We start from the raw sequence: 25,627 nt of genomic DNA on the forward strand, positions 1-25,627 counted from the left end.
CCTCATTGGCATTCAGACACATGACAGTTGCACAAATGAGCAATGGAGAGGATCCAACAGAGAATCAAAATACTAATTAAATGCAGTTCAGTTGGACATGGGGTGGGGAGGAAGTGAATGGCTTCAGACTTGGTAAAGTAGTACTGTGAAATCCAAGTCACAGTACACAGCTGCAGCCAAGAAAGCTAGCAAACTGCAAGGGTGTTTAAAAAGGAATTCTTTTCTAAAAGGAAATAATGATCTCTCCATATAATTCCTTGATAAGATCACAATTGGAGTATGATGTTGCAGCATCTGTTGTATGTATTAATTGAAGGATATGCAGAGATAGAAGAAGATGAAGCCTGCAGGAGTGGCTGATGGTCTAGATCAGGGTCAGCAACCCCCAGGACAGGTGCTAGGAATGGCATGGAAGCCAATTTCCATCAGCACACGAGACAGGAGCTCAGCCTCACCCCTCTCCCCCATGCAGCCGGGAGCTTCCTCAAAGCCACGCTGCCCATGGATTAACAAAAGACCAGCTAATGCTACCAACTACCACCTAAACAATGAAGCGCTCCATCTTAATTTTTTATTAATGAAGCTGTTGTAAGTAGGACTATTCATGACTTTAAAAAGTATCACCGGCACTCAGACCATACAGAGGGGTCAAAAGGTCACATTTCAGCACTCTGCTGCAGAAGGGTTGCTGACCCCTGGTCTGGAGAGTTTGTGTTTGGAGGAAAAGTTCCAAACATTAAACATGCCTCCGGAAGACAAATAGCTACTAACAAAAAAGCATGTGCATCAGAGAAGCAGACAATGGCATGTTCTTAGGGGATAACTGCTTGATTTCAGCTTCAAATCACAATCAGGTGACTATTTCCAAAGTGATCTGAGTCTTCAATGTGACTGAACACTAGTAGAATCAGGCCCAATGATACAGGCTGAACCTATTTAATCCAGAACATTCTCGTCCAGCAATGTCAGTAATCCAGCATGATTTTAGATAGCTGGACAGCCACTTATCATGGCTGTTGCCAAGTTTCCCATATTCTCATAAAGTTTGTTTACAGCTACCAGTCCTGGCTCTCAGTGGTCTGAGCTGTTGTTTTGCTGTAATTTACCCCTAAATGTCTTCTAAGAACCCAGTAAGCAGTGGAAGTGTTGGTAATGTACTAGGAAATATTGACCTCATGTGGTCTGGCAAATTCTCTGGTTCATGTCCTGAGGGTGCTGGACAAGAGAGATTCAACCTGTACGAAATTATCTAGTGGAGGCAGGTACATAGATAAATGTATGGTACAGATTATAAGATTGTATTTACTTAAAATCAAATTATGGGATGGATTTGAGTATCTTTGCAGAACTAACAATGTTTGAAGGATGCTAGTGTAACTGGCTTTTAGCATTTGGATTTGGTTCCATCTGCTGGCATTACACTAGTAAATTACCTGTCCTCTGATCACTGTTTTCCTTTTGTAAGTTTCAAAATGAATGAGAAGCCTAGTTTGTTTTAAATTGTGCTTTTGCATGTGGGTTTGAGGAGAATTTAATGGTAGTTGACTTTGTTGATGTCATTGCTAATGCTGAGGTAGAAGTTGATTTAAGTACTATTGAAGTGGTTCTATTTTGCATTAATAGTTAAATGGTCTTTGCAGTTGGAACTGCCAGTGAGTCCCCAGTCACCAGGGTATAGAGTTATATTCTCACTCTTTTTTTCTGGCCCAGGGTTAGCACTTAAGAGATTTGTTCGCCCACATGACAGTGGTAGGTGCTGGGAACATGACTTTGTGGAATCACTACAGAAGAATGTCACTGAGTGAATTAATCTCTGCCAGTTGCCCAGAGGACACAACATAACGATGCTGCACAGCACCTGCTGAGATTTATTTACTATTTCTGAGTAGGAAAATAAATTGCCTTATATTGAGTGAGAGCAGTGATACAGAGTAAATCAGGGCTGCAGCTAGAAAATCCACACAATGAAAAAGAACCCCTTCCTAATCCAGAAACAGTATGTCTGCATCTACATATGTCCCTTCCTTCGGAATGAATGAGTAGCCCAGAAAATGCTAATGAGGCACAGATGTAAAGTTCCCGTGCCTCATTAGCATATGACCGTGTGATTCAGAGTCCAGAAGAAGCTCCTTCGGACTCCAAAATAGCCATGTAGACATGCGGCCTGCAGTGATCTCCTGGAAGAAAACCCTCCTTCTGGAAGCCCCATCTTCCTCAAAATTGTCCAGGAGACGGGGCTTCCAGACTCCGAATCACATGGACATGTGCTAGTGAGGTGTGGGAAATTTACATCTGCACCTCATTAGCATCTTCTGGGCTGCTCACTACCATGCCCCTTCCAGAGAAATGGGCATGTGTAGACGCAGCCTATGTGTTTTGTACAATGTATGGTACTTCTCTCTCTTCTCATTATTGTTCAGCTGAGCTCGCTGGGGATGTATTGACAAAGGTTATTTCAACACCTAAAGATGTAAAAAGGAGCCTAGAGGGATTTATAAAAGCACCTAAGCAGCTTAAGTCTCTCTTTTCCATTGGCTTGAAATAGGAGTTAGGCATCCAACTCACTTAGGGGAATAGTCCCAGAGTTACTTAGACAAATCCACCTCTCACTTAGGGGGGCTGGATTTGTCTATGCAGTAGGAGAGGGAAGCAGGGGGTTCTTATACATCTATATGACACAATACCTAAGGCCTCTTAACTGAATTTCACTTAGCTATAGTTCTTGTCTGGCAAGCTGTGCTGTAACTCTGCTCTGCACTATGAATTTCCTGTCTGCATTACAACCAGCAATCCTTCCAAGGAAGTTTTTCCAGAAGATCTCTTCTGACAAAACTTGTTTAGAAAGATGGCATCCATACACAAAAAAGTGGATTGAAAGAGCAATCCACTCTTTTGACAGAGAGCCTCCACACAGTTCCTGATCTTTCAAAAGAATAGGCCAGGGTCTGAAAAATCTGGCACCATGAGGACTGCTCTTATCAAAAAAGGCCCTGCAGAGTTTCTACACACCTTTTTCCCCCTCCAAAAAAAGAATTTTCAGAAAATGGTGCTTTTCCTCATCTGGGGGAGGAAGAGGGCCACCAGAAAAAGGGCTGCGTTCTTTCAATTTTTGGATTGAAAGACCATGTTTTGTGTGTAAGTGCTCCACGGATTTTTTCAAAACAGACCCAGCTTTTCCAAAAAAAAAAAACAAAACTACATGCTAGTGTGGATGCAATGTGCTATGATCAGCTCCCATTTGAAAGCAGAGTTGTTCAAATTACACTAACAAAATCTTAGACTGCATGAGCAGCGTCCATATAGAAATTGAGCGTGTGGAACTTAACGTGGGATAGATTTACATCCTAGTTTGCCAAAAACTAAACAATCATGTCAATAAACGCCAAAATTCCTGGCTCTAAAAATGAGAGTTAAGGGCTTTTGAAATTTTTCCTCTGGGTCGTTTTCTGAGCTCACTCAGCTAAAACAGTTTCTGGATGATCACTGTTTGCTGTGCAGTTTAGCAACATAAAAACCGGTAATCGTAGAACTGGAAGGAACCTTGAGAGGTCATTCAGTCCACTCCCCTGTACTCATGGCAGACACCATCTAAACCACCCTGGCTGGTGTTTTTCTAACCTGCTCTTTCAAATCTCTAGAGGCACAGGAAGATTCCATAAGTACTCTCTAGGCAATTTATTCCAGTGCTTAGTCACTCTGACCATTAGGAAGCTTTTCCTAATGTCCAACCAAAACTCCCTTGCTTCAGTTGAAACCCTCAGAAGTTAAGAAGAAATGTTCTCTCCTCCTTATAACAACCTTTTAGGTACTTGAAAACTATTCTCATATCCCCTCTGTCTTCTCTTTTCCAGATTAAACTAACCCAATGATTTCAATCTTCCCTCATAGGTCATGTTTTCTAGATTTTTTTTTATTCATAAGAACATAAGAATGGCCATACTGGGTCAGACCAAAGGTCCATCCAGCCCAGCATCCCATCTGCCGACGGTGGCCAATGCCAGGTGCCCCAGAGAAGGAGAACAGAAGACAATGATCAAGTGATTTATCTCCTGCCATCCATCTCCTGCCCTTGTTCTGAAGGCTAGGGCACCGTACTTTATCCCTGGCTAATAGCCATTTATAGACCTAACCTGCAAAAATTTATCAAGCTCTTTTTTAAACCCTAATAGAGTCCTGGCCTTCACAGCCTCCTCGGGCAAGGAGTTCCACAGGTTGACTGTGCGCTGTGTGAAGAAAAATTTCCTTTTATTATTTTGAACCTACTACCCATCAATTTCATTTGGTGTCCCCTAGTTCTTGTATTATGGGAAAAGGTAAATAATTTTTCTATATTCACTTTCTCCACACCATTCATGATTTTATATACCTCTATCATATCGCCCCTCAATCGCCTCTTTTCCAAACTGAAAAGTCCCAGTCTCTCTAGCCTCTCCCCATATGGGACCCGTTCCAAGCCCCTAATCATCTTAGTCGCCCTTTTCATTTCTGTTGCTCTTTTCTGGACTCTTCCAATTTGTCCACACATTTCCTGAAATATGGCAACCAGAGCTGAGGCTTAATCAGCATAGATTGAAAGAATTACTTGTGCATTGCTTACAGTATTCCTGCTCATACATCCCAGGATATTGTTTACTTTTTTTGCAACCGGTTTAGGATATTGACTCATATTTAGCTTGTGGTCCACTATGGTCCTTTCCACAGTACTCTTTCCCAGGCAGTCATTTTACATTTTGTATGTGTGCAGCCGATTGTTGCTTTATAAGTAGAGTACTTTGCGTTTGTCCTTATTGAAGTTCATCCTGTTTCCTTCAGACCATTTCCCCAAGTTGGAGACATTTGTCCAATTTGTCATTCACTTCTCAGAGCTCCTTGGGAAGGCACAGTCACAAAGCAAGGGATTTGGAAAAATGAAAGCATCCCTCTTTCTACAGATGTCTGTTCTGGTTCAGAATCTTCAAATACTGAATATGTTTGCAAAGGCAGGTACAGCAGATGCCCAGGTATTTTAAATAGAAAAGGGCATTGGTTTGATTGAGCATATTTGTAAGGATTATATTGGTGTCACTGTGTCAAGGAGTAAAATAGATTGACCTGATTTTCATTATCTCCGTAATTTAGAGAAAGTAAATTATTTAAATAAAGAGAAAATGTTTTTTGGCGGAGAGGGGAAAGATGATATTATACCAAAGAATAAAAGCAATCAATGTGAAATCCCCAAAACAGATGCAGAGCTTTGTTTCAGGGAAGAAAGAAAACAGCTTGCATTCATTACGGAGTAGCAAATCAGACACCGGAAAACATCCCAGAGAGTTGATACAAGTCAGCACTCTTGGAGAAAATTTTTCTTTGCTTCAATACTGCTGCTAATTTTCAGCTTTGATTCCTGCATGCATACAGCAATGAAGTTAGAGGACTCAGTGGGACTAACAACCACTACAGGCCCTTGGGCAGGGTGAGGGGTGGCCTGGCTCTGCAACCATGGAAGGGCTGAAGCCACAGGTAAAAGGGGCAGACAGGGCTACAGCAGTCAGCCCTTAGTGCTGCCTGGACTGCAAAACTGGTTCCTCCCCCTTTTTCAGCCACACAGAACAGCGCTGCCTCAGCACTTGAGAGACCCATTCAAGGGAATGTTCTAAACTCCATTGGTTGGCTCCAGCCCACAGGGGCTGCTATTCCTGCAGAGAACGGCCCAAGCAGAGTAGCCCTGCAGCCATGGTTCCTTCTGCTCCAACATGCCATCTTCACCAGACACTGCAAATAGAGAGACAAGTCTTACAGCATGGGCCCCTCTCTAGATAAAGTGACAATTTGTCTTTAGCTTGTAAAACTGACAATTAGTCCACATTCTGTGGCTGCAGCCACCCCTTTATAGTTTGCTATATCCAGATATGGGACAAAGGTGCATTTTACTTAAGCTGTACAGGAATAATACAAATAGAAAGGGAGTATCCACAAGCCATCAAGAGAGAGAAGTTGGCAACCCTAGCTAAGAAAGCCTAAATGGTATGCACCACAATTAACCTTATAGTTTCATCTCCCTTCCATTAATGTTCATTGTGGTAATTTCCTGGTTTTTCAGATGCTTGATCTAAGCAGATGGGGAAGCATTAGTCTGAAAGCTAGGGAGTATTCAATAAAATGTAGATCATTGCACAATTATTCTCCTCATAACCTGCAGCTATATCAGGAGTTTATTACTAACTGCAGAATGCAGTGAATAACTAACAAGATAAATTTAGCCTTCCAACTCTACCTGACATGCTGATGCTTTTGTTTGGTATTCTTTTTTTTTTAAGCAAACAGGAATTTGTATGTCTTTTATTGATGCAGAAAATGTAAAAATTTCTGCCCAGTGGTCCTCAAGTCTGATCGCTTTGTTGCGGTCTCTGTATTATTTGGATTGCTTTTCCTGGCTCTCTCATTCTCTCTGAAAACAGGAGTCGATTGACCGAAAGGAAACAGATTGTAAACTCTTCAGGAAAGAGACCATGTTTACACGTATGTGTCCAAGAGGCACCCATGGCGCTTTTGACCAAAGAATAAATAAATTGACCACTAGGAATCCTAATGAGAATTTCAGTGAAAAAATCTCAAGCTTCTTGTACCTTTTTGCTGGAACAGTTTTGCCAGCTCCTAAAACCAAGTGTCCACACGTAGCCCCACTGATTTCACCAGGATCTGGATGAGATCTGGGCTCTATCTGTGCATTTAGTTTGCCAGATCAGGGCAATTTTGATTAACTTCTTTCATTTAACGGTGAAACAGGTTTCACACAAATTACACAAATCTAGAACTCGGTGTAACTGCATAGTACCAAAGAAGATGTTCCCCTGAAGCCAAGCTACAACAAAAATAATGTTCAGTGTTAAATCTCATAAGGTAGTAAGGGAGGGGATGGGATGGGTACATAAACCAAATCCTTAGGTTTTTATTTGGATTTTACTCAACTCCTTTGTCATACAAACTCATTTATTGTAGTGTGGGAGACGGTGAAAATGAGCATTGAATAGGGATGTTGGGATTTGATTCTGTATTTCCATCCCAGAGGCACTGGGCCCAATGCTAGTTGGGAGAGTTGGAATCAAGAACAAGATTAGGCGATGTCAGCAGTTCCCAAAAGCCACATGTTTAAATTCTGGCACTCCGCTGGAGAGAAGTTTGGAATGATTTCCTTATTGCCAATGCAATCTCCCTGTTTCTGGGAGTTAATTGCACCCTTCCAGAGATTACTTACAAAACCACTTACAAAAAGGACATTTTTTTGCCTTACATCTTTAGAAGGGACCAGATCACATAAAATGACAGGTGTGTGCTAGTATTGATCAGCAAATGATCCTTAGTCTGGTAACATGGCAACAGCATCAGTAGAGAACATGATGGCATTCAGTAAACACAGATTTCAGAACAAATTTTGAACAAACACCTTGGCTATGTCTATACCAGAGAATTTTGCCAGCAAAATGGATGTTTTGTCGACGAAACTCAGAGTGTCCATGTTCTCAAGGTGTCCTGTCAATAGTAAATCGACAGAACTCGGCACTTCTATCAACAGCATTCTGCCACTGCCCCATGAGGCAGAATGCCTCTCTTGACAGATTCTGTTGACAGAAAGCTGGTCTGGATGTTCAGGAGGGTCCTCAGTCAACAGACAGGACTTCCGAGACACTGGGCAACCCTGTCTGCTGTGCTTCCAGTTGGCCATTCTGTTGAGAGAGCAGCTGGGCAGTCCAGCGGCTCTCTGTCGGCAGAATGGATCACTCTTTTGATCCACTTTGCTGTCTGAACACGATCTGCTGACAGAAGTTTTGTCGCAAAATATCTTCCAACAAAAACTTCTGTCAACAAATGGCCCCAGTATAGACATAGCCCTTGAATTTCTTGTCCCTCATGGAAGATTATGGCTTTGCACCTGGGGCCTACTTTTCAAGAAGCTGCTTATGTGGTATTCTGCAAAAGGGAAGGCATGGAATTCATAATTGCTAAAACTGTGCAGAGGATGAGAGGGGAGTATCTAAGTACAATAGTGACTACTGTTGTCTAAATATCCTAGATAGAGCATTTATAAAGGTAAAAATGGCAGCAAGAAGAAAGGGGTGAAAGTGCAACAGGGAGGGCTTACGAGGATCTTATCTCTGTTCTGGGGGAATATTTTAACACCTTGTCCTAATTATCCTCTTCTAAACAAGTTTTGAGAGCTGATACATACTTTTAGGCCTTGACTCAGCTCAGGGATTAAGATTCATCCTGAACTGGGACCATAAGGAGCAATTTTACCATAACTTCATATGGTAATGTATATGGTATAATTTTACATGACAGCCTCCTTTTGAGAGATTTGTGTTGTACTCACAAGAAAGCAGCCGACGTCATGCTCGCTCTCCTGTTTGTATGAGCGCGCACACGTGTGTCTGCCAGATTTTGCTGTCTTGGAAATGAAGTCTGTATTCTGAGGAAGCAGAAGCAAATTGAGGAAAGATCAGTGGACCTGAATGGAGAAGGGGTCTATGGAGAGAGCTGGAGTTCACCATCAGCACTGGGAATACAAGGTAGTATGGGCAGAGCAGGGCAATAGAGATGCCTGAGCAGGTTTGTAAGGAGATTAGGTTCAATAAGTGCTTTGCTTTACTGATGACCCTTTAATCTATTGGGTATAGGCCCTGTTTGGTGCTGATGTACTACTGGAGGAGGAGATGTGAATATGTGTGTGTTGTTCCTGCCTTCATTTGGTGGTGCTAGGGTTCTGTTTTGGTTATCGGTTAACCAGATGTCAGATGATTCAGCTCAAGCAATTTATTGAACATTGAGAAATCAGCACAGAGAGTCTCATCCTTTACCTTTTCAGGATACAGGCAAGCAACAATCACACTTCACATCTTTCTCTGTCTCTGTCCGAAAGTACGAACTTCATTTGACTTATGTTTATAGTGCACTTGTTTGACAGATTGAAAATGCATCTTATTTTTTGTTGCCTTATTTAGTTTCATACCTGCTTTACAAGGAACAAAAATACATCTGCACCAGCCACACACACATTCCAAGGGCTAGTAGGCGGAAAAGACTAGAAATCGCATCACACTGTAGAGACATTAATTATTTTGTACTATATACTATTGGTATATAAAACTTACTACAATATGCATAGTACTTCTGCCAGATTTTTCGTATGTAAAGAATAAATGTCAGAATAGTTTAATTATTGATTTCCACAAGAGACCTAAGTATGGGTAAAAAGCCTCATGGGAATCCAGTTGCACAATTTATTGGCTAACTGTGCAGAATGAGGAGAGGTTATCATTTTCAATGGAAAACAGGAACCTTTTCAAGAGAAGAAATAGCAGCTAGTTTTTTCCTACAATTTAATAGGATAGTCTCTCCCCTTGCCCAACTGAACATCTAAGTACCTGAATGTTTTGGATGGAATTTTGTGCTTAGCAGTTATGTGTTCCTTTCAGTGACCATGAAGATTTTGGTTCATATGCTTGGATTCTATGCTTTCAGAATTTTCTCCTTACATTAAAACCACTTAGTTCTTATATACCATCTGTATAGCTTTATAAAGGAAGGAAGGACAGACATATTATCCCCAGTCCACAGATGTGCAAACTGAGCCTAAGAGAGGTAATGCAATCACAGAGTAGGACCACGGTAAGAACAGACAATGGACCCCAGGTCTCCTGACTCCCTTTCTTGAGCCCTCTCCATTGCTGCTCCCAGGCTGGAGAGTGTCTCTATAAAATATCCTTTCTTACTGCACAAGGAGGGTTCTGCAGTTGAAATAGTTTGTGTTTCTGTGTTGCTTGGAAAATAGAAAGCACCAAACTAGTCCTAAGTCACAGGGCAATCTTTGCAGGCTAAAGTTGTAAACACTGAGTCACAAGAGTGGAAATAACTGGATATGTATTCGGTGTAGAAAGCTTCACACTCCACCCACACAGTTTGTTCTGATGACCATTTTTTCTGCTAATTAAATCTGTTTTTAAATATAGTCATTCCACTATTTTTCTGAAAGTTTTAACCAAGAGGTAGGTGAACCCTTTAAATTAATCAAATCTAATAACAGAGCAAAATGTCCCCCCACCTCCCCCGCTCCGCCGCAGAAACTGTTAGTTGGACTAGTTCTCGTCTGAGAGATCTGAAGTGTAATATTATACCACATCCTTTTAAATAATGTGGACACTTCCAAAAAGATTTTCATCCAGCCTGAGAAACTTGAAATAAAAAGGAACCAAACTGAAACAAATGCTTGACAGAAATAAATATGACTTCTTTTTAGAAGGCAATATAATTGAAATGGAAACCCTCAGCACAGGACTGCATAGTGTTCTCATTGTGTTGCTTCTCTTTGCATTTAATATTACAGATGAACCAGCCAGTTTTAAAATCTCTGCATAGCCAGTTAAGCCTCTTTTGTTCAAAAGTGGTGTTTCGCCTTTCTATAGCTAAAGGAACTGTTACATCAGGGTGACATGAATGTGCCATAAATATGAGATCTAAATAAAAATGTGTTCAAACTCATGGAATTGTTTCTTTTTTATTCCCATTTAAAACACTTACAAATCATATAAAATGGTGCTGAAACACACAACTGTGTTAAATATGATTAACCCAGACTTCAACACTAATCATGCTTCTTAAGAAATCTTCAAAGCACATTATACAAAATAAAGCAGCTTTAGCAGAGACAACATGAATATTCTCCTTCCCTATGGTTTCTCTGCACAGCTGGCACCTTTTCCCTGTTGCTAATCAAAGGGATGTATTTGTGGTCCCTCCTTCCAAGCCATAATGATCTCCGTGCTGTATAATGCACCTGTCATGCTCCTTCGGAATCTGGTATGTCTCTGTGAAAGTTTAAAAAGTTTTCCAATGAGAATGTCTGTCTGCATTTGAAAGAGTCTTGCCATAGTCCATGGTATTGGGACAGCTGGGGTTAAATCACAGTGCCATTGTCAGAAGCAGTTGCTTAGATTTCTCTCGAAGTCAGAGTGACAGAACAGGCTACTAATTATCTAAAGTTCATAGTTCTAATATTGGAAGCCCTCTGTGCATAGAGCTCTTATTTGACAGGAACTATCCATGGACCACCTGAATGGAGTTCGTGGGCCACCTGTGATCTGTGGACCACAGCTAGAGAACCTATGATCACTGATGATCATGATCATTAGCAAGCCACTATGACGGTATTGTAAAGAAGGACCATTGATCTGTTCTAGCATATCCTAGTGGATTGGCTATGGGCTGTAGTCAGGAATAGAGGAGTTCTGTTCACAGCTCTGACAGTTTCTTGGGTGACCATTTATGTGGCCCATCAAGTTTGTGAGAAAATATTTATCACCCATAGTTGCAAAGGCATCATGAATAGTCTTTAATTATTATATGACTCGTAGAATGGCTCTCTTCTCTTGAAATAAGATAAACAGAATTTTCTGACACTATTTTTGTATTTCAGATTTAATCATGTGCTTTATAACATATGCACTACATATAATTTTCTTTAATAAAAATGTGTGAGAAAAATTAAGAATTTATTAAAGCATTTTTCAGTCTACTGATTAACTATCAGAGGACCAGATCTTTAGCTGGTGCAAATTAGTGTAGCTCCACTGACTGCAGAGGATTTACACCAGCTGAGGATCTTGGATATTTTTCTATATGAAACTGTTGCTGAGGGGCAATTTTAAATCTCTGGGTACCTACATGTGACCACTCAACGAGGGTATCCACTGTCTTTGAGTATTGCTAGATTCCCCTATTCTCATTGAATAACACTATACTAAGTAGAAATTTTTAGAAGGACTTTTTCCTACAACTTGTTTTTCAATGTTTTTGTCTCAGCATTTATTAAATGTGCACAACTACTACTGGCCCATACTTCAACAGCTGACATATACTTAAAATGTACGCACCAACTGTTGGCTTGTAATCAAAGACTGGCATATTGTCATCTTTGTACCCCCCTCCACCATTGCTGGTCTCCACAGTAAATGCAAATGTGTGCATTAATATGTATCAATGTAAAGGAAGTTAATGCTTTTAAGAAATTTTGTGGGTGAAATTTGTGTTAGGTCTGTACAATTTGCTAGCTCTGAGAGAGCTACATTATGTCACAAGTCTGAAGCCTTAAGAACCAAAAGTTTTAAGTTGTGAGTTTGTGAAAATGTCACAATTACTTTTTCAGAGTCCTGATATTTAAAAGTGTGTCTGGTAATGCTCCCAGGATGTTTGGGGGCGGGGGGGGATTGTCTTTTGTCCTGAATTTCTCAGGTCCAGACTTTTTTTTTTTTTTTTTGGGACAAATTGAGCTTATACTGGAGTGGAACTTAAGATATTAGTTGTGGAGTTACAGCTGAGACCACACACTAAAGCTAATTTCCCCTGATCCTTCTGTAATTGCTTTTGTTTCATGTTCGTCATATAAGACATGGCGAGCCATTTCACATTCAGCGCTGAAAGCAATGCTCTCTGCTGCACAAGCAACTAAGCCTCTTTGACTGACTTCCTAAGTGTGGCAGGTAGAAATGTTGATGAGAAATAAATGACATCTCAACAGCAGGCTCTGTTCGCAGGGGTGGCATTTAAGCAGCAGGTGCAAGGTTTTCCTTAGACCTGCTGTCTACAGATTAAGATTTGGTCAAACTCTTTAGTCTCCTGTATAGTGCAATACATGTATGCACTGAATACAGAAAATGGTCGTGTTCTCTTCCTAGAACGAAGGTGACCACAGCTTGAGCTGAGGGACAAGTCCAGGGTTGCCGACAGGGGCAGTTGTCTTGGGGCCCAGTGATTTAAAAGGACCTATGATGATCAGTGGGCTATTAAATGTTAGTACATTTAAATTAGACATTGTTATATTTGGTGATGTTATCCTGTATCTGACCGGTCTGTGCTTCATTTACTCCAGATAATCGATAAAAGCAAACGAGACCCCTCAGAAGAAATTGAGATTCTCTTGAGATACGGGCAGCATCCCAACATCATTACTCTGAAAGATGTGAGTAGTCTATGAGCACTTTCCGCTTTAAACAATTCTCCTTTTAAAACCAAGCATATCTGAGAAACTGTTTTAATTTCAGTCATTTTAATTTTAAAACGAGCGCCACCTGGATCACAGAAAAAAATGTTCATTGAAAGATTATTTGACATAAAAGTGGCAAGAGTATCTGACCACGTATTCAGCAAGTACTATTTGGCCAGCTAGGCAAAAGCATACTTCAAATGAGCCGTGACACTGGATAGAACAGAAATTAATTTGATTTTAAAAGACTTTCCATAACTAAAATCTTTCAATCTGCTTTTTAAGGTAAATTGTTGAATGCTAGTAAAAAGGATCCTGTGGAAACTGGAATGGCTATTTTCTGTTTAGTAACTGCTGACGTGCATCCCTAGGTACTTTTTATTGAGAGAAGGACTGTTAACTAGGCAAACAGCACTTCCCCAATTTTTCTTGAGTGCCAAGAAGCCTACCTTAAATGTGAGCAACCAAAGAGACAACTAGAAGAGACCTTATTTTACATTTAGTATGAAGGACAACATCTAAGGCCTTGTTTGTACTACAGAACACTAGCAAAGATTTTCCGCCAGTGCTACCCCTCCCATCCCACCTCATCTGCACCAAAGGGAGCATCAGCCAGAGCCCTAGTGCTGACATAACTGTTGGTATCTTTATCCCCTGCAAGCAGCTCTAATCAACATGTAGAAATATTGTAAGCTGCTAGAGTCTTGTCAGTACTAGGAATCCAAATAGTATCAACTATGTTGGAAAATGTTCTTGATAAAATTCCCTTATGCAGATGAGGCTAACTCTGCTAGTTGTCTCATAAATGGCAGTAAAGGAAAAAGAGGTAACCTGATTCAGGGTTGTGGTGTGCTCTTGGGAGCTAAATTACTGATTTGTTCACTTCCTTAAAGAAAAACAAACCTTTGTTGTTGGAGTTCCTGCAGTATTGTGTCTAAAAAGCTCAGAGTGAGTGGAAGGTGGAAATCTGTGACAGAGTGATCATGTGGCCTTCCAAAATTTGAAGTAGTAATGTGATGTTCTCTGACTCTCTATTGCTCCCTCCATTCCAAGAACTGGGGAACGTTAAGAGACACAGGCACAGCCTAGTGGGTTACCTCTCCGAGAGCTGCAGGAATTGGGAATGATCTAGTGTGAGATTCTGGGTGCTCAGGGACGAGCATGGTATGGGAACACAATACAGCAGAATTCTCTTGAAGCACAGAATGTTAAGGCATCGAGAATGCTGGTACTTTGCAGATGTGTATCTAACTGAACGTTAGGAGAAGGAGAATGTGTAGGTGTCACATTTTCACAATACCTCTTGCACTCGTTCCCTGAAAACTCAGTTTGACTCCAATTTAGTCACTCAGGTTCCTTTGTTTGGCATACAGCAAAGCTATGTTCGGTTCATCAGGCTCAGGTATAAGAAGGTGGATTTAGGGTGTATCGCATATCCAAAGTTAGAGCAAAACTCTACCTTATGTATATTTTTATTAACATGCATTCATAACCATATATTGCACCACATGTTCCATGGTAGGCTTCGTTACTTTTCAGGAACCAATCCGTGTACAGCATGCTCTTTCCATGCATGGTCCATATAGAACCTGAGCTTTACATTCCAGGTTTATCTTTTCCTCTGTCCCTACAATCCAGGTGCTGCTGCTTATCTTAGCTAACACGGACACTTTGACTCCAACATATTGCTTGGCAGGCATCTATTTACAAAGTAATCTTTCATTTACCTTTTCAATGACATCCACTGAAAAATGAGGCAAGTTACATAGCAAGCCAGGCCTACGCACTTATGTGTATTTACATACTCGCATTATAATTCCTAGGCATTCATTTGGACAACATTCTAGCAATTGCCAACACTTAAGAATATAGCAGTGTGTGTGGTGTATTTGTTTCTATAAACAGAAACACAGAGGCTATGTCAGCACTGGAGGGTTTGTTGACAAAATGGCCGTTTTGTCAACAAAACTCAGAGGGTCCAGATACCCAAGTGCATTCCATCAACAGTAAGATATTGCAGATGGATCACTAGTTGCTAGTCTAATGTGTCCATGATCTGTGATTGCTTCCTTTCCTCTTCTAGGTGTACGATGATGGGAAATATGTGTACCTGGTTATGGAGCTAATGCGAGGAGGAGAGCTCTTAGACCGAATCCTTCGACAGAAGTGTTTCTCAGAACGAGAAGCTAGTGCTGTCCTCTGCACCATTACGAAGACTGTAGACTATCTGCATTCCCAAGGAGTGAGTATTAATATTTCTGTTCTCCATGTCAACCTTAGTAAAAGCTAACTCTTATAAAAGTAGTTTGATATTGTTTATTGGGAAACAAATTAAATGGGGGTGCTGCTCAAAATGTACATTCAAGGGTACAAAGAAACTGTTAAAAGAATGATATTTTTTTTTACTATTGAACAAGTACAATTAAAAACAAGCCTCCAGTTTGTGAAATGAGGTCAAAGCCACTCTTGCCATTCCCCAGGCCAGATACCATATTTATCTAATGCCTTTTATCCCAAGGATTCTAGTTTTCAAATCTCTGTGGAGATTATTTATTCCTACCACAGTCATCACTGTAGTTTCTAAGCACAACGTGGACAAATATGAGCTGTTGAATAAATTATTTTAGTCCTAGCATGTAGGTGCATAAACAAACTCCCAGTTCGTAAGCTTATGCTGTTTTGATCATCTCATGAGTCAGTTTTTACAGTCTTTTAATAACGCAAGTTTTGAAATTCCAGCCTCCTACCTATAGCAATTTGAAGTACTTTCTTTTGCTATTAGTCTGGGACATGCAGGGTACCTTTTTCATTATCATGTTCATGACCAGAATGAGTTCATTTTATACAAAGGCTGCTACATTTTCATGACTGTTTTGCTTGGCTGATACAATGTTTACCATTTATTTGCATTCCACTGAAATTCAGCCATTTCTAGCGAAGCACCATGGCACATCAACACTACACAAAGGATTTTTTGGAAACAAAATGAAGAAAAATGAAAATGTCCTCCTTCAGTTGAGAGGCACTCACTTTAAGAGCAGCTAGCGGAAGAACCTCACACTCAAATGAGTCCACGCTTTCCACCTTTGGCAGCCTTCTTTGTAACTGAAGGATTAAATCATTGAGATTCAAAGAGCTTCCTATACTTTCAGAGGGAGGTATTTTGTTTGTATACTAATCCCTTCTGCAATCCCACAAAAGAGATGCCTCTCCACTGGAACATCTGCTTCACTCTTGGATGACAGCAGAGGACATAACTGGTATTATTTCTAATCTTAACATAAGTGCAATTCTGTATCCATGTCAGCAGTTCACTCATTTTTCAAAAAGTGACATTCTTTTCACCCCCACCCCCTCATACACACATTCACCCGTCAGGAAAAATGCCTAATGGTAACCAAGTCTGCAAACTATGTAATCTTGCCTATGTAATTTCTTTGTTTCTCATTAAGGTTGTACATCGAGATCTGAAACCCAGTAATATTCTCTATATGGATGAGTCAGGAAACCCAGATTCCATCAGGATCTGTGACTTTGGATTTGCCAAACAGCTGAGAGCAGAGAATGGCCTGCTCATGACACCTTGCTACACAGCCAACTTCGTAGCCCCTGAGGTAAGACCGTGTTTCATAAACTGTGGATACGGTATTTTATAACAAAACACACATCTATCCCTATTCTTTCTATTAAAAAAAAAAAAAAGAGTAAGGAACAAAGCAGGAGTTAGAACAGAGACAAGTTTCATATGCCCTGTTATGAACTGTCACACATCTTATTTCCTGGTTGGTTAGCTTTGTCTTGTCCCTACTGACTGTAGCCACATCGTACTGCGACTTCCTTGGGTGTGACTTTGACTGATTATGCCAGGTTATATGGATCGCTTTTCCCCCAGCTGTTCCACTTTTGTAGTCAGGTTACTTCCCCTTCAACGTACCTCATCCAAACAAAGTTAGTCTCAAAATGAATATACTGAAAACCAAGATTAAAAATCAAAAGAAAAATTCTTGGAATTAAATCCTGGCCTCACTGAAGTCAAGGGAAGTTTTGCTAATGGCTTAATTAGGTCCAAGATTTCAGGAGTTTAAAACAAACAAACAAACAAACAAAAAAACAGCCTGCAAAATATCTCAAATCTTGAACTCCTCACATAATAATCCAGACAGACAGAATCTGAGTGGTTATAATGAAGATAAAAAAGGCGTTAAGGGTTTAGTGAACTCTCCTTACTTGTATCGGAGGGGTAGCCGTGTTAGTCTGGATCTGTAACGGCAACAAAGGGTCCTGTGGCACCTTATAGACTAACAGAAAAGTTTTGAGCATGAGCTTTCGTGAGCACAGACTCACTTCATCAGATGCTGGTCTTGGAAATCTGCAGGGCCAGGTATAAATAAGCCAGAGCAAGGGTGGGGGTAACAAGGTTAGCTCAGTCAGCAAGGGTGAGGCTTTCTACCAGCAGTTGATCTGGAGGTGTGAACACCAAGGGAGGGGAAGCTGCTTCTGTATTTAGCCAGCCATTCGCAGTCTTTGTTTAAGCCTGAGATGAGGGCGTCGAATTTGCAGATGAATTGTAGCTCAGAAATTTCTCTTTGGAGTCTGGTCCTGAAATTTCTTTGCTGTAGGATAGCTACTTTTAAGTCTGCTACTGTGTGGCCTGGGAAATTGAAGTGCTCTCCTACAGGTTTTTGTATATTGCCATTTCTGATATCTGATTTGTGTGTGTTTATTCTTTTACGTAGAGACTGTCCAGTTTGTCTGATGTATATAGCAGAGGGGCATTGCTGGCACATGATGGCATAAATTATATTGGTAGATGTGCAGCTGAATGAACCCACGATGGTGTGGCTGATCTGGTTAGGTCCTGTAATGGTGTTGCTGGTGTAGATATGTGGGCAGAGCTGGCAACGGGGTTTGTTGCATGGATGGGTCCCTGAGTTAGAGTGACTGTGGTCCGGTGTATAGTTGCTGGTTAGGATTTGCTTCAGGTTGGCAGGTTGTCTGTGGGCAAGGACTGGTCTGCCTCCCAAGGCCTGTGAAAGTGGGGGATCATTGTCCAGGATGGGTTGTAAATCCCTGATGATGGGCTGTAGAGGTTTTAGCTGAGGACTGTAGGTGATGGCTACTGGTGTTCTGTTGGTTTCTCTCTTGGGCTTGTCCTGTAGTAAGAGGCTTCATGGCACACGTCTGGCTCTGTTGATCTGTTTTTTCACTTCCTCAGGTGGGTATTGCAGTTTCAAGAATGCTTGGTAGAGATCCTGTAGGTGTTTGTCTCTGTCGGAGGGGTTGGAGCAAATGCGGTTATATCTTAGTGCTTGGCTGTAGACAGTGGATCGTGTGGTGTGTCTGGGATGGAAGCTGGAGGCATGAAGGTAGGCGTAGCGGTCAGTGGGTTTACGGTACAGGGTGGTATTGATGTGGCTATCGGGTATTAGCACCGTGGTGTCCAGGAAGTGGATCTCCTGTGTGGACTGTTCCAGGCTGAGGTTGATGTTGGGGTGAAAGTTGTTGAAGTCCCGGTGGAATTCCTCAAGAGTCTCCTTGCCATGGGCCCAGATGATGAAGATGTCATCAATGTAGCGTAACTAGAGACGGGGTGTTAGTGGACAAGAGCTAAGGAAGCGCTGTTCCAGGTCAGCCATGAAAATATCGGCATATTGAGGGGCAATGCGGGTACCCATAGCTGTGCCGCTGTTTTGAAGGTATATATCTCCTTACCTAGTCCATCCTCCTCTCTCTTTGTGGCACCATGTCTGAACTTCTTGGCATCAGGTCTCTGGATTCATTTGGACAGTTTCTGACAGCATTAGTCATGATTGTACCTAACACCATGAGCAGTCCCACAGAAATCATTAGGACTACTGAGAGTCACATGCTGCTGAGAGTGCAAAAGGGTATTAGAAAGAAAAGGAAATACAAAAGGCCAGATTCTAGCTGTGGAACTTATATGATCCCCATCTCTGTAGTATCTGAGCACCTCCCAATTTTAAAGTTGGTGTCCTTTCAACACCTCTGCGACACAGAGAATTGCTGTTATCCTCAGTCCTTATAGATGGGGAACTGAGGCAGAGAAAGGTCAAGTGACTTGAACCAGGTCACAGAAACTGGATCCCTTTAGTTCCAGGTTATCACTGAGGTAGTGTTTTTCCTCTTGATTGCCCTTAATCTTGTGGTAACCATGCCCCAGGCTTTAGTTCCCCTACCTGCTTGGACCATGCAGGCACCACTATGGCTCAGCACCTGAAACTCATATCTGTCATTCCCTGAAGTACTAACAAGTTTATCTCCTGGATGACTGTTAGTTATTTGTTCCAGTCATGTTTACTAGCTGATTCAAGTCCCCGAATGTACAATTCTGTTTGACTACCTCAGCTGGTTATTAACAAATAACCGAAACAAAACTACATAACGTTATAAATCATTCCACTACAGATACCATTTTCCTTCTGATAGTATGCAATCCTCAACCTCCCTTGCCTCCTAATTTCCTAACCCTCCTGCCCAAAAAGTAGCCTCTTATCTGTCTGTAACTATGAAGTAAATGGATCATCTTCCTGCAGATAATACTTTGACGGAATTTTTGTAACTTCAGATCATACAGCGCTCATGCTCAAAGTGACTTGTTTAATTGACACTATCTCATCATCACATGGTGTGGCTCATTGTGTTAGATGCAGTCATGTTCCATCTCTCTCTCTCTCTCTCTCTCTCACACACACACAAACCAGAGCTGTAATCAATATATAAAAATACACATTTTATGAACTCATCCATTGTCAAGTTACAGTTGGGCAGTTATTTTATTGCTGTTGGTCTGATTTTCCTTTCTGACAAGCGGAAAGAACTCTTTAAAATATATTACAGTAGATGAAAAGGATACCAGTGTTCCATGAGAACTTAATTTTAAGATGAAAATTTGACCACATATGCAATACTAAACATTTGTCATTTTCTGAGAGATGTAATCTGCCTACTCTGATTTTTCTTTTCATTATGGAATATCTTTTGTGTGTGATCCATAATAAAAAAAAAAAAAAAAACACTACCAGGTCAAAACGTTGATTGGACAGCAGGCAAGCTGAATTCAGACCCAAAGTCATAAGTCTAACATCTCAGTGAGTTAAGCAAACTGTCCTAATGCAGGAAACATTAGCGGCCAATTGAAACATTGCCATAATTGCCTGCTTACATGAAAGCCTTAAGTGCTGCTTCTACATTTTCCTTGTGACATAATGCTGCCCTTTGGCTCAGATTTGTCTTTTACTGTCTCAGTACAACGCCTACTGCAACTATTTCCTCCAATGTGCATGCAAAATTAAATTGGACATTAGGAAGGAGATTGAGCATATGATACAGAAGGAGAATAGCAGAGGTGTAATGGCAGGTTTGCATATCTAAATCTATTTATTTTGGAAGCCATTTAATTTTCAGTATTAGATGCTAATGTGGCTATTGCAGCATAAAATAGCATAGATGCAAAAAGATGCCTAAGAGGAAGAACCAGCATGCCACCTAGTGGGAGCAGTGCTCTCAGTAAAGAATAAATGGCATGGTTCAGTTGGGGGTGTCGGGAAAAGCCCATAAGCACCAGGCATTACATGACAGTACAGGAGGCTCATCTCAGGTAAAAATAAAAAAACCTTTATTCTTCAACCAAACTTTGTCAGAATTTTTGTGTATGCAAAAGAATTGATTTCTCCATTCTTGTATGCTTCCTAACTCCCACTACAATCAGAAGTACCAGAGAATTCTTATCTTTACAATATTTCAGCCTAGTCATGCAGAATCTAAGAAATGATGTTGGATACACTTCTTGGTGGCTTCCATGCTCAGAAGCCACATTTGTCCTATTCACTGTACAAACACAGGCATGGTCTGTGCTAAACCTTATCAAAAATGTCCCACACAGTTACCATTCCTTGAGTTTTACACTCCCAGCTCCCACTGGCACACAAGGTGCTGGTGGCTGTGCTAGCACTTTACTCACTGTGTTCTTATAGACCTATTCTGGGCATGATGGTTAAAACATCAGTGTGCCTCGTAGCTCCAACTAGCCCTTCCACCATTCCTGCTGCTGGGGAACAATACGGCATTTCTGGCAATCTTCTCTGACAGGAGAGGGATCCTTTTGATGATTACCTGTCCTGTTCACACTCTCTCTGGGGCATCTGTCATTGGTCTCTGTTGAAAACAGGATACTGGGCTAGATGGACCTCTGGTCTGACCTAGTATGGCCACTCATAAGTGGTAGTTGTAGGTGTACCTTTTCAAGAGTCTCTACAGCATAAGCTTGTACAAGACTGGGTTTTGCATCACAAAGGATGCAGATTTTCTGCCTAAATACCAGGTCTGCAGCCTCCAAAATGGATATATTATTTGAGCTACTTTGGAACCTCCCCATTTTATTTCACAAAGATGTAAAAATCAGCAACAAAGTTATCTGAAAGTTGCAACGCACCAACATGTGTTCTTATTTTATTAGACTTTAACACAATCTTGATGCAATAGCCAGCCAGCACCATCAACGGTAAACAGAAATACAGTTTTAAGAGGTTCTGAATTTTTTGTCTAATCTCTTTCCCCAAGATCATGACTGGCTTGTTAAGTTAGCTTTTTCCGAAGTACTCAGTGCACTCCACGCATCTGTCAAATGGAAACTGTTTTGCCATGTCACTGAGATTTGGTAAAGTTTACCTAGCCAGGATTTTCTGAAACAACTTTTTGTGTAGATTCCAAGGACAGTAGAAACCAGTGTGACCATTTCAAGTGACTATGTGTCTAATACAAGCTGTAGAACAGCCTCCCCAAAAAAACCCTCCAAAATTTCTAGAACAGATCTTTTAGAAAAACATTCAATCTTGATTTTAAAATCAATGATGGAGAATCCACCACAACCCCTGGCCCATCTAGCAATGTTAACCTTCAATGAATCAAGATCACTAATCAGCGATAGGGCATCAGGACAGAAAAATGTTACAGAATATTCCTTCCTTTCACAGTGTCTGGTGATCCCATTATGGCTACATCTACAGTTATCAAAAACTTCAAAATGGCCATGCTAATGGCCAGATCGAAGAATACTAATGAGGCACTGAAATACATATTCAGCACCTCATTAGCATGCCGCCGGCCGCAGCACTTCAAAATTGTCACGTTTCACTCCTGTGCGGCTCAGCTACATGGGTCCTTTTTGAAAGGACCCACCAACATCGAAATCCCTTTAGTCCTATTTTATGAGCTCATAGGAATGAGGGATTTCGATATTGGTGGGGTCCTTTCGAAAAGAACCCCTGTGTAGCCAAGCCGCGGGAGCAAAATGTGACAATTTCAAAGCGCTGTGGCTGGCAGCATGCTAATGAGGTGCTGAATATGCAATTTAGCATCTCATTAGTATTCTTCGATCTGGCCATTAGCATGGCCATTTCAAAGTTTTTGTAAGTGTAGACATAGCCTATATGGGCAAAACTGATTTTCTACAACAACTGCAATCTCAGAATGTTAGCAGAATACTGCCTCACTTTTAAAGCAAGAGGGAAGCAAATACAATAGTTAGTTATTCTCTTCCACCTGACGGTCCAAATGTTCTTAAGGCCCTTCTCAAAACACCAGGAATCCCCTGTTCCTCCCCTGTCCTGAGAGAGTTACTCCACTGTAATGCCACAGACTCCTGATTTACATCACTGCAGAGGACAGCTGAATCAGGCCCCTTGTGTTTGTGCTAGCTGTCCATGCAGCCCAAAGGACTGAAGACAGGTACCTCTCGGGTACTGCTGCAGTCATAAGGCAGGTTTATTCATAGCACACTTAGAGCTTCTCTACATAAGAAAAAATTATTAAGTTTGGCTTTAATATGTGCTCATTAAGCCCAACCTAAAGCTGACCTATTTTTAATATAGAGGCAGAGTAAATCCTTTAGCTAGAATTCAGGAGTTAGGATGTTAATTAAACCTGACCCGAATACCATCTTTATGCTAGCCTAGACAAAAAAGTGCTCTCTCTTCTCTCTCAAAACTGAGTGTGCTGAATCTGTAATGTTATTAGTTCCAATCTGAGAGTCTTAAGGTCCTGTCTAGACTACGTAAATCAAGTTTTAAAAGTTTTAGATAATACATTTTAACTAATGTGTTATACACTGTAGTAAAGAGGGTTTTACATTTTTAAAAATGCATTAAATGGTCAGGATGGACCCTCAGGGACCTTAAGGTAAAAACCGTTAAGCTGTGTCTGCACTGGCGGCAAGGTCTCATTTAAGCTGACCTTTCTTCTTAACATAGACACATACACTGAAAGTTAGAACCCCCAACAGTGTCATTTTTACCTGGTCACCTTTCAAGGTGTAACTGCATTTTAATCTTAGGCTGCATCTACACTGCACCTACACTACGAGACAAATTTGAATTTAAGGCAGTTAGCTCGATAATACCACATAACTGTCTTCACTATTAATACCATTAGCTCAATTTAGGGAGCACAAATATTGAGATTACAAAATCGCGGTTACCTGACGGGTATAAGGTCAAGCTTGATTTCAGAAGTTCAATTAAAGTCCAGTGTGGAAGCGCCACATCTTAAAATTGAATTTATTAGCCTCCAGAGGTGCCCCATATGTAACCAACAATGCCTCACAGTGCTCCACTCTGCCCGCTGCTCTCCAGGTGCACAGGAATTAGGTACCAGGAAGACCATGAATTTCAAAGCCGGAGCAGCAAGCCTGTGGCTGTGGGCTCATGTTTGTATGAGAGCCTGAGAAATGTCTGTCTTTCTTTGCTATTAGCACTGTGAGTGTATCTACCCATTACAAATAGCTCCTTATTTTTTTCTGCACTGCTTGGTGCCAGCCGCTGACCCCCCCCACACCACGTGGCACCTGTGGTGGGGGTCGTGCTTGCATAAGGTGTGGAGAAACTTCTCAGCAGTTTACATATGTGTGTGAACCCCCTTTCCTCCCCCACAGGTGCCACACAGTCTGGGTCTTTTCTGTGCTCTACCACATCACGTGGGTAGCCCCCAACCCAATAAAAGGATGTGCCTGCTGTTTGGTGCAGACCATGTTACCAGGCAGCACCAAGTCATAGATTGCATGCATTTAGGGCTCCACGGGCAGATAAGATACTGGGGATTTTGTTGCTACCGTGGGGAAGTCTCCCCTGGCAGCTAAGATACTGGGGGTTTTGCTCCTTCCAGGGGGAAGCCCCCCAAGTGGCTAAGGGGCTTACTGCTGCCATCAGGGGGGAAGTCTCACAAACTGGGAAGGGCTGATTCCCCATGAAGGGACCATGTCATCCGGGCCCTCAGCGCTTGTCCCCCTCTCCGGAAGCACAAGCTGGCCCAGCCAGTCAATGAGATTTGGGGCTTCCACCATCACCTTATTATACCTACAGCAACCTTCTTTCTGTGTTGTTCTGTTTTGTTCCAAAACTACCTTAGCACAGGTTCTTCCGGGGACATCTTTTACAGAACATACGTTATTTAAATCGTTCTCATCCTCTATATTATTTTCTCTCTTATGTACACATTTTGCCAGTGGGCCTAATATGACACTTGTCTCCTTTTAGCTACTTCAACATTCTGCCACCTCAACTGGTCCCCCCCACTGAATCTCCCCCCCCCCCCCCCCACGCCTGTAGTGAACGGGAAAGTGAAAAATTCTTCCTTCCTACACCTTTATATCCTTTATCTTCTAACTTTACAATACAGTCCAGGCCCCTGTATTATTTTCAGGGATCACATGCAATGATGGGCGGGGGGGACACTCAGTGCACGGCCAGTTGAAAACACAGTCATCTAACTTTGAGGGACCCTGTACTATTTACAGGGATGGGCATATTTTCAGGGATCGGGAGGGGATGAGGAAAATGCAATGTGGGAAGATGAGGCCAAAGACTAGTGAGCATACCTAGAATGCTATGGGAACAAGGGAGCTCTGGGATGGGTTCCCCCAATGCACTACTGTGACAATCAATGTTAAGTCAATTTGAGCGCAGCAGCTATGAGTTGACTTTGTGAGGCGCACGTGGGAAGTGAGGATGGTCAAATTTGAACTTATAAATTCCAAAATTGATATTAATGATTTTGAATTTATCTCGTAGTGTAGATGCAACCTGAGTGCATTAAATTTTCTTTTTAAGCTAAACCATATTATATCTTTTTGCTTTGGTTCCCTTCCCCCGTTTCAGAAAAATTCAGTACACTTACATGTAATACATTTTTGACAAAACAAAAAAGTCAGAAATTCCAATGACATTTACCTATTACAAAGCAAAACCTAGAGGATTCATATGTAGTTTTACACTTATTCAGCTTATACCACCATTCTTCCTGCGTAGCCCTACTTACAAATGAGGTGACAGAATCTGGCCCTTAAATAAGGTCTTGGACTTTGTTACAGAAGGTACTCATACCAAAGGCTGAGACACCTGCATTTCACAAGGGTGAGGACAAACCAAATGAATGATATCCAAAAGAGGGATACTGGAACAATTTTTGTGGGGGAAGAGGGTGCTGAAAGGTGCTGAACCAGATTATATACCTTGTATATCACGGAAAACACTTCATGTCAGAGTGCAGCAGTACCTGTTTTCCAAAACCTCCAGCGGGATACTTCTGACTTTCATCTTG

The 25,627-nt window shown here is 41.4% G+C and overlaps 1 protein-coding gene across 3 annotated transcripts in view; it reads left to right on the plus strand.

Moving 5' to 3' along the window:
* Window positions 1–25,627, plus strand: part of RPS6KA2 (ribosomal protein S6 kinase A2) — a 473,151-nt gene that overhangs the window by 438,093 nt on the left and 9,431 nt on the right. For all 3 annotated transcript variants that reach the window (XM_074990258.1, XM_074990256.1, XM_074990257.1), the window contains 3 exons: window positions 12,902–12,991; window positions 15,099–15,257; window positions 16,468–16,629. In XM_074990258.1, coding sequence (XP_074846359.1) covers window positions 12,902–12,991; window positions 15,099–15,257; window positions 16,468–16,629 — 411 coding nt within the window. The remainder of the gene's footprint in view (window positions 1–12,901; window positions 12,992–15,098; window positions 15,258–16,467; window positions 16,630–25,627) is intronic.

The sequence above is a fragment of the Carettochelys insculpta genome, chromosome 3 (genome assembly GCF_033958435.1).
Source record: "Carettochelys insculpta isolate YL-2023 chromosome 3, ASM3395843v1, whole genome shotgun sequence".
NCBI classification, from domain to species: domain Eukaryota; kingdom Metazoa; phylum Chordata; order Testudines; family Carettochelyidae; genus Carettochelys; species Carettochelys insculpta.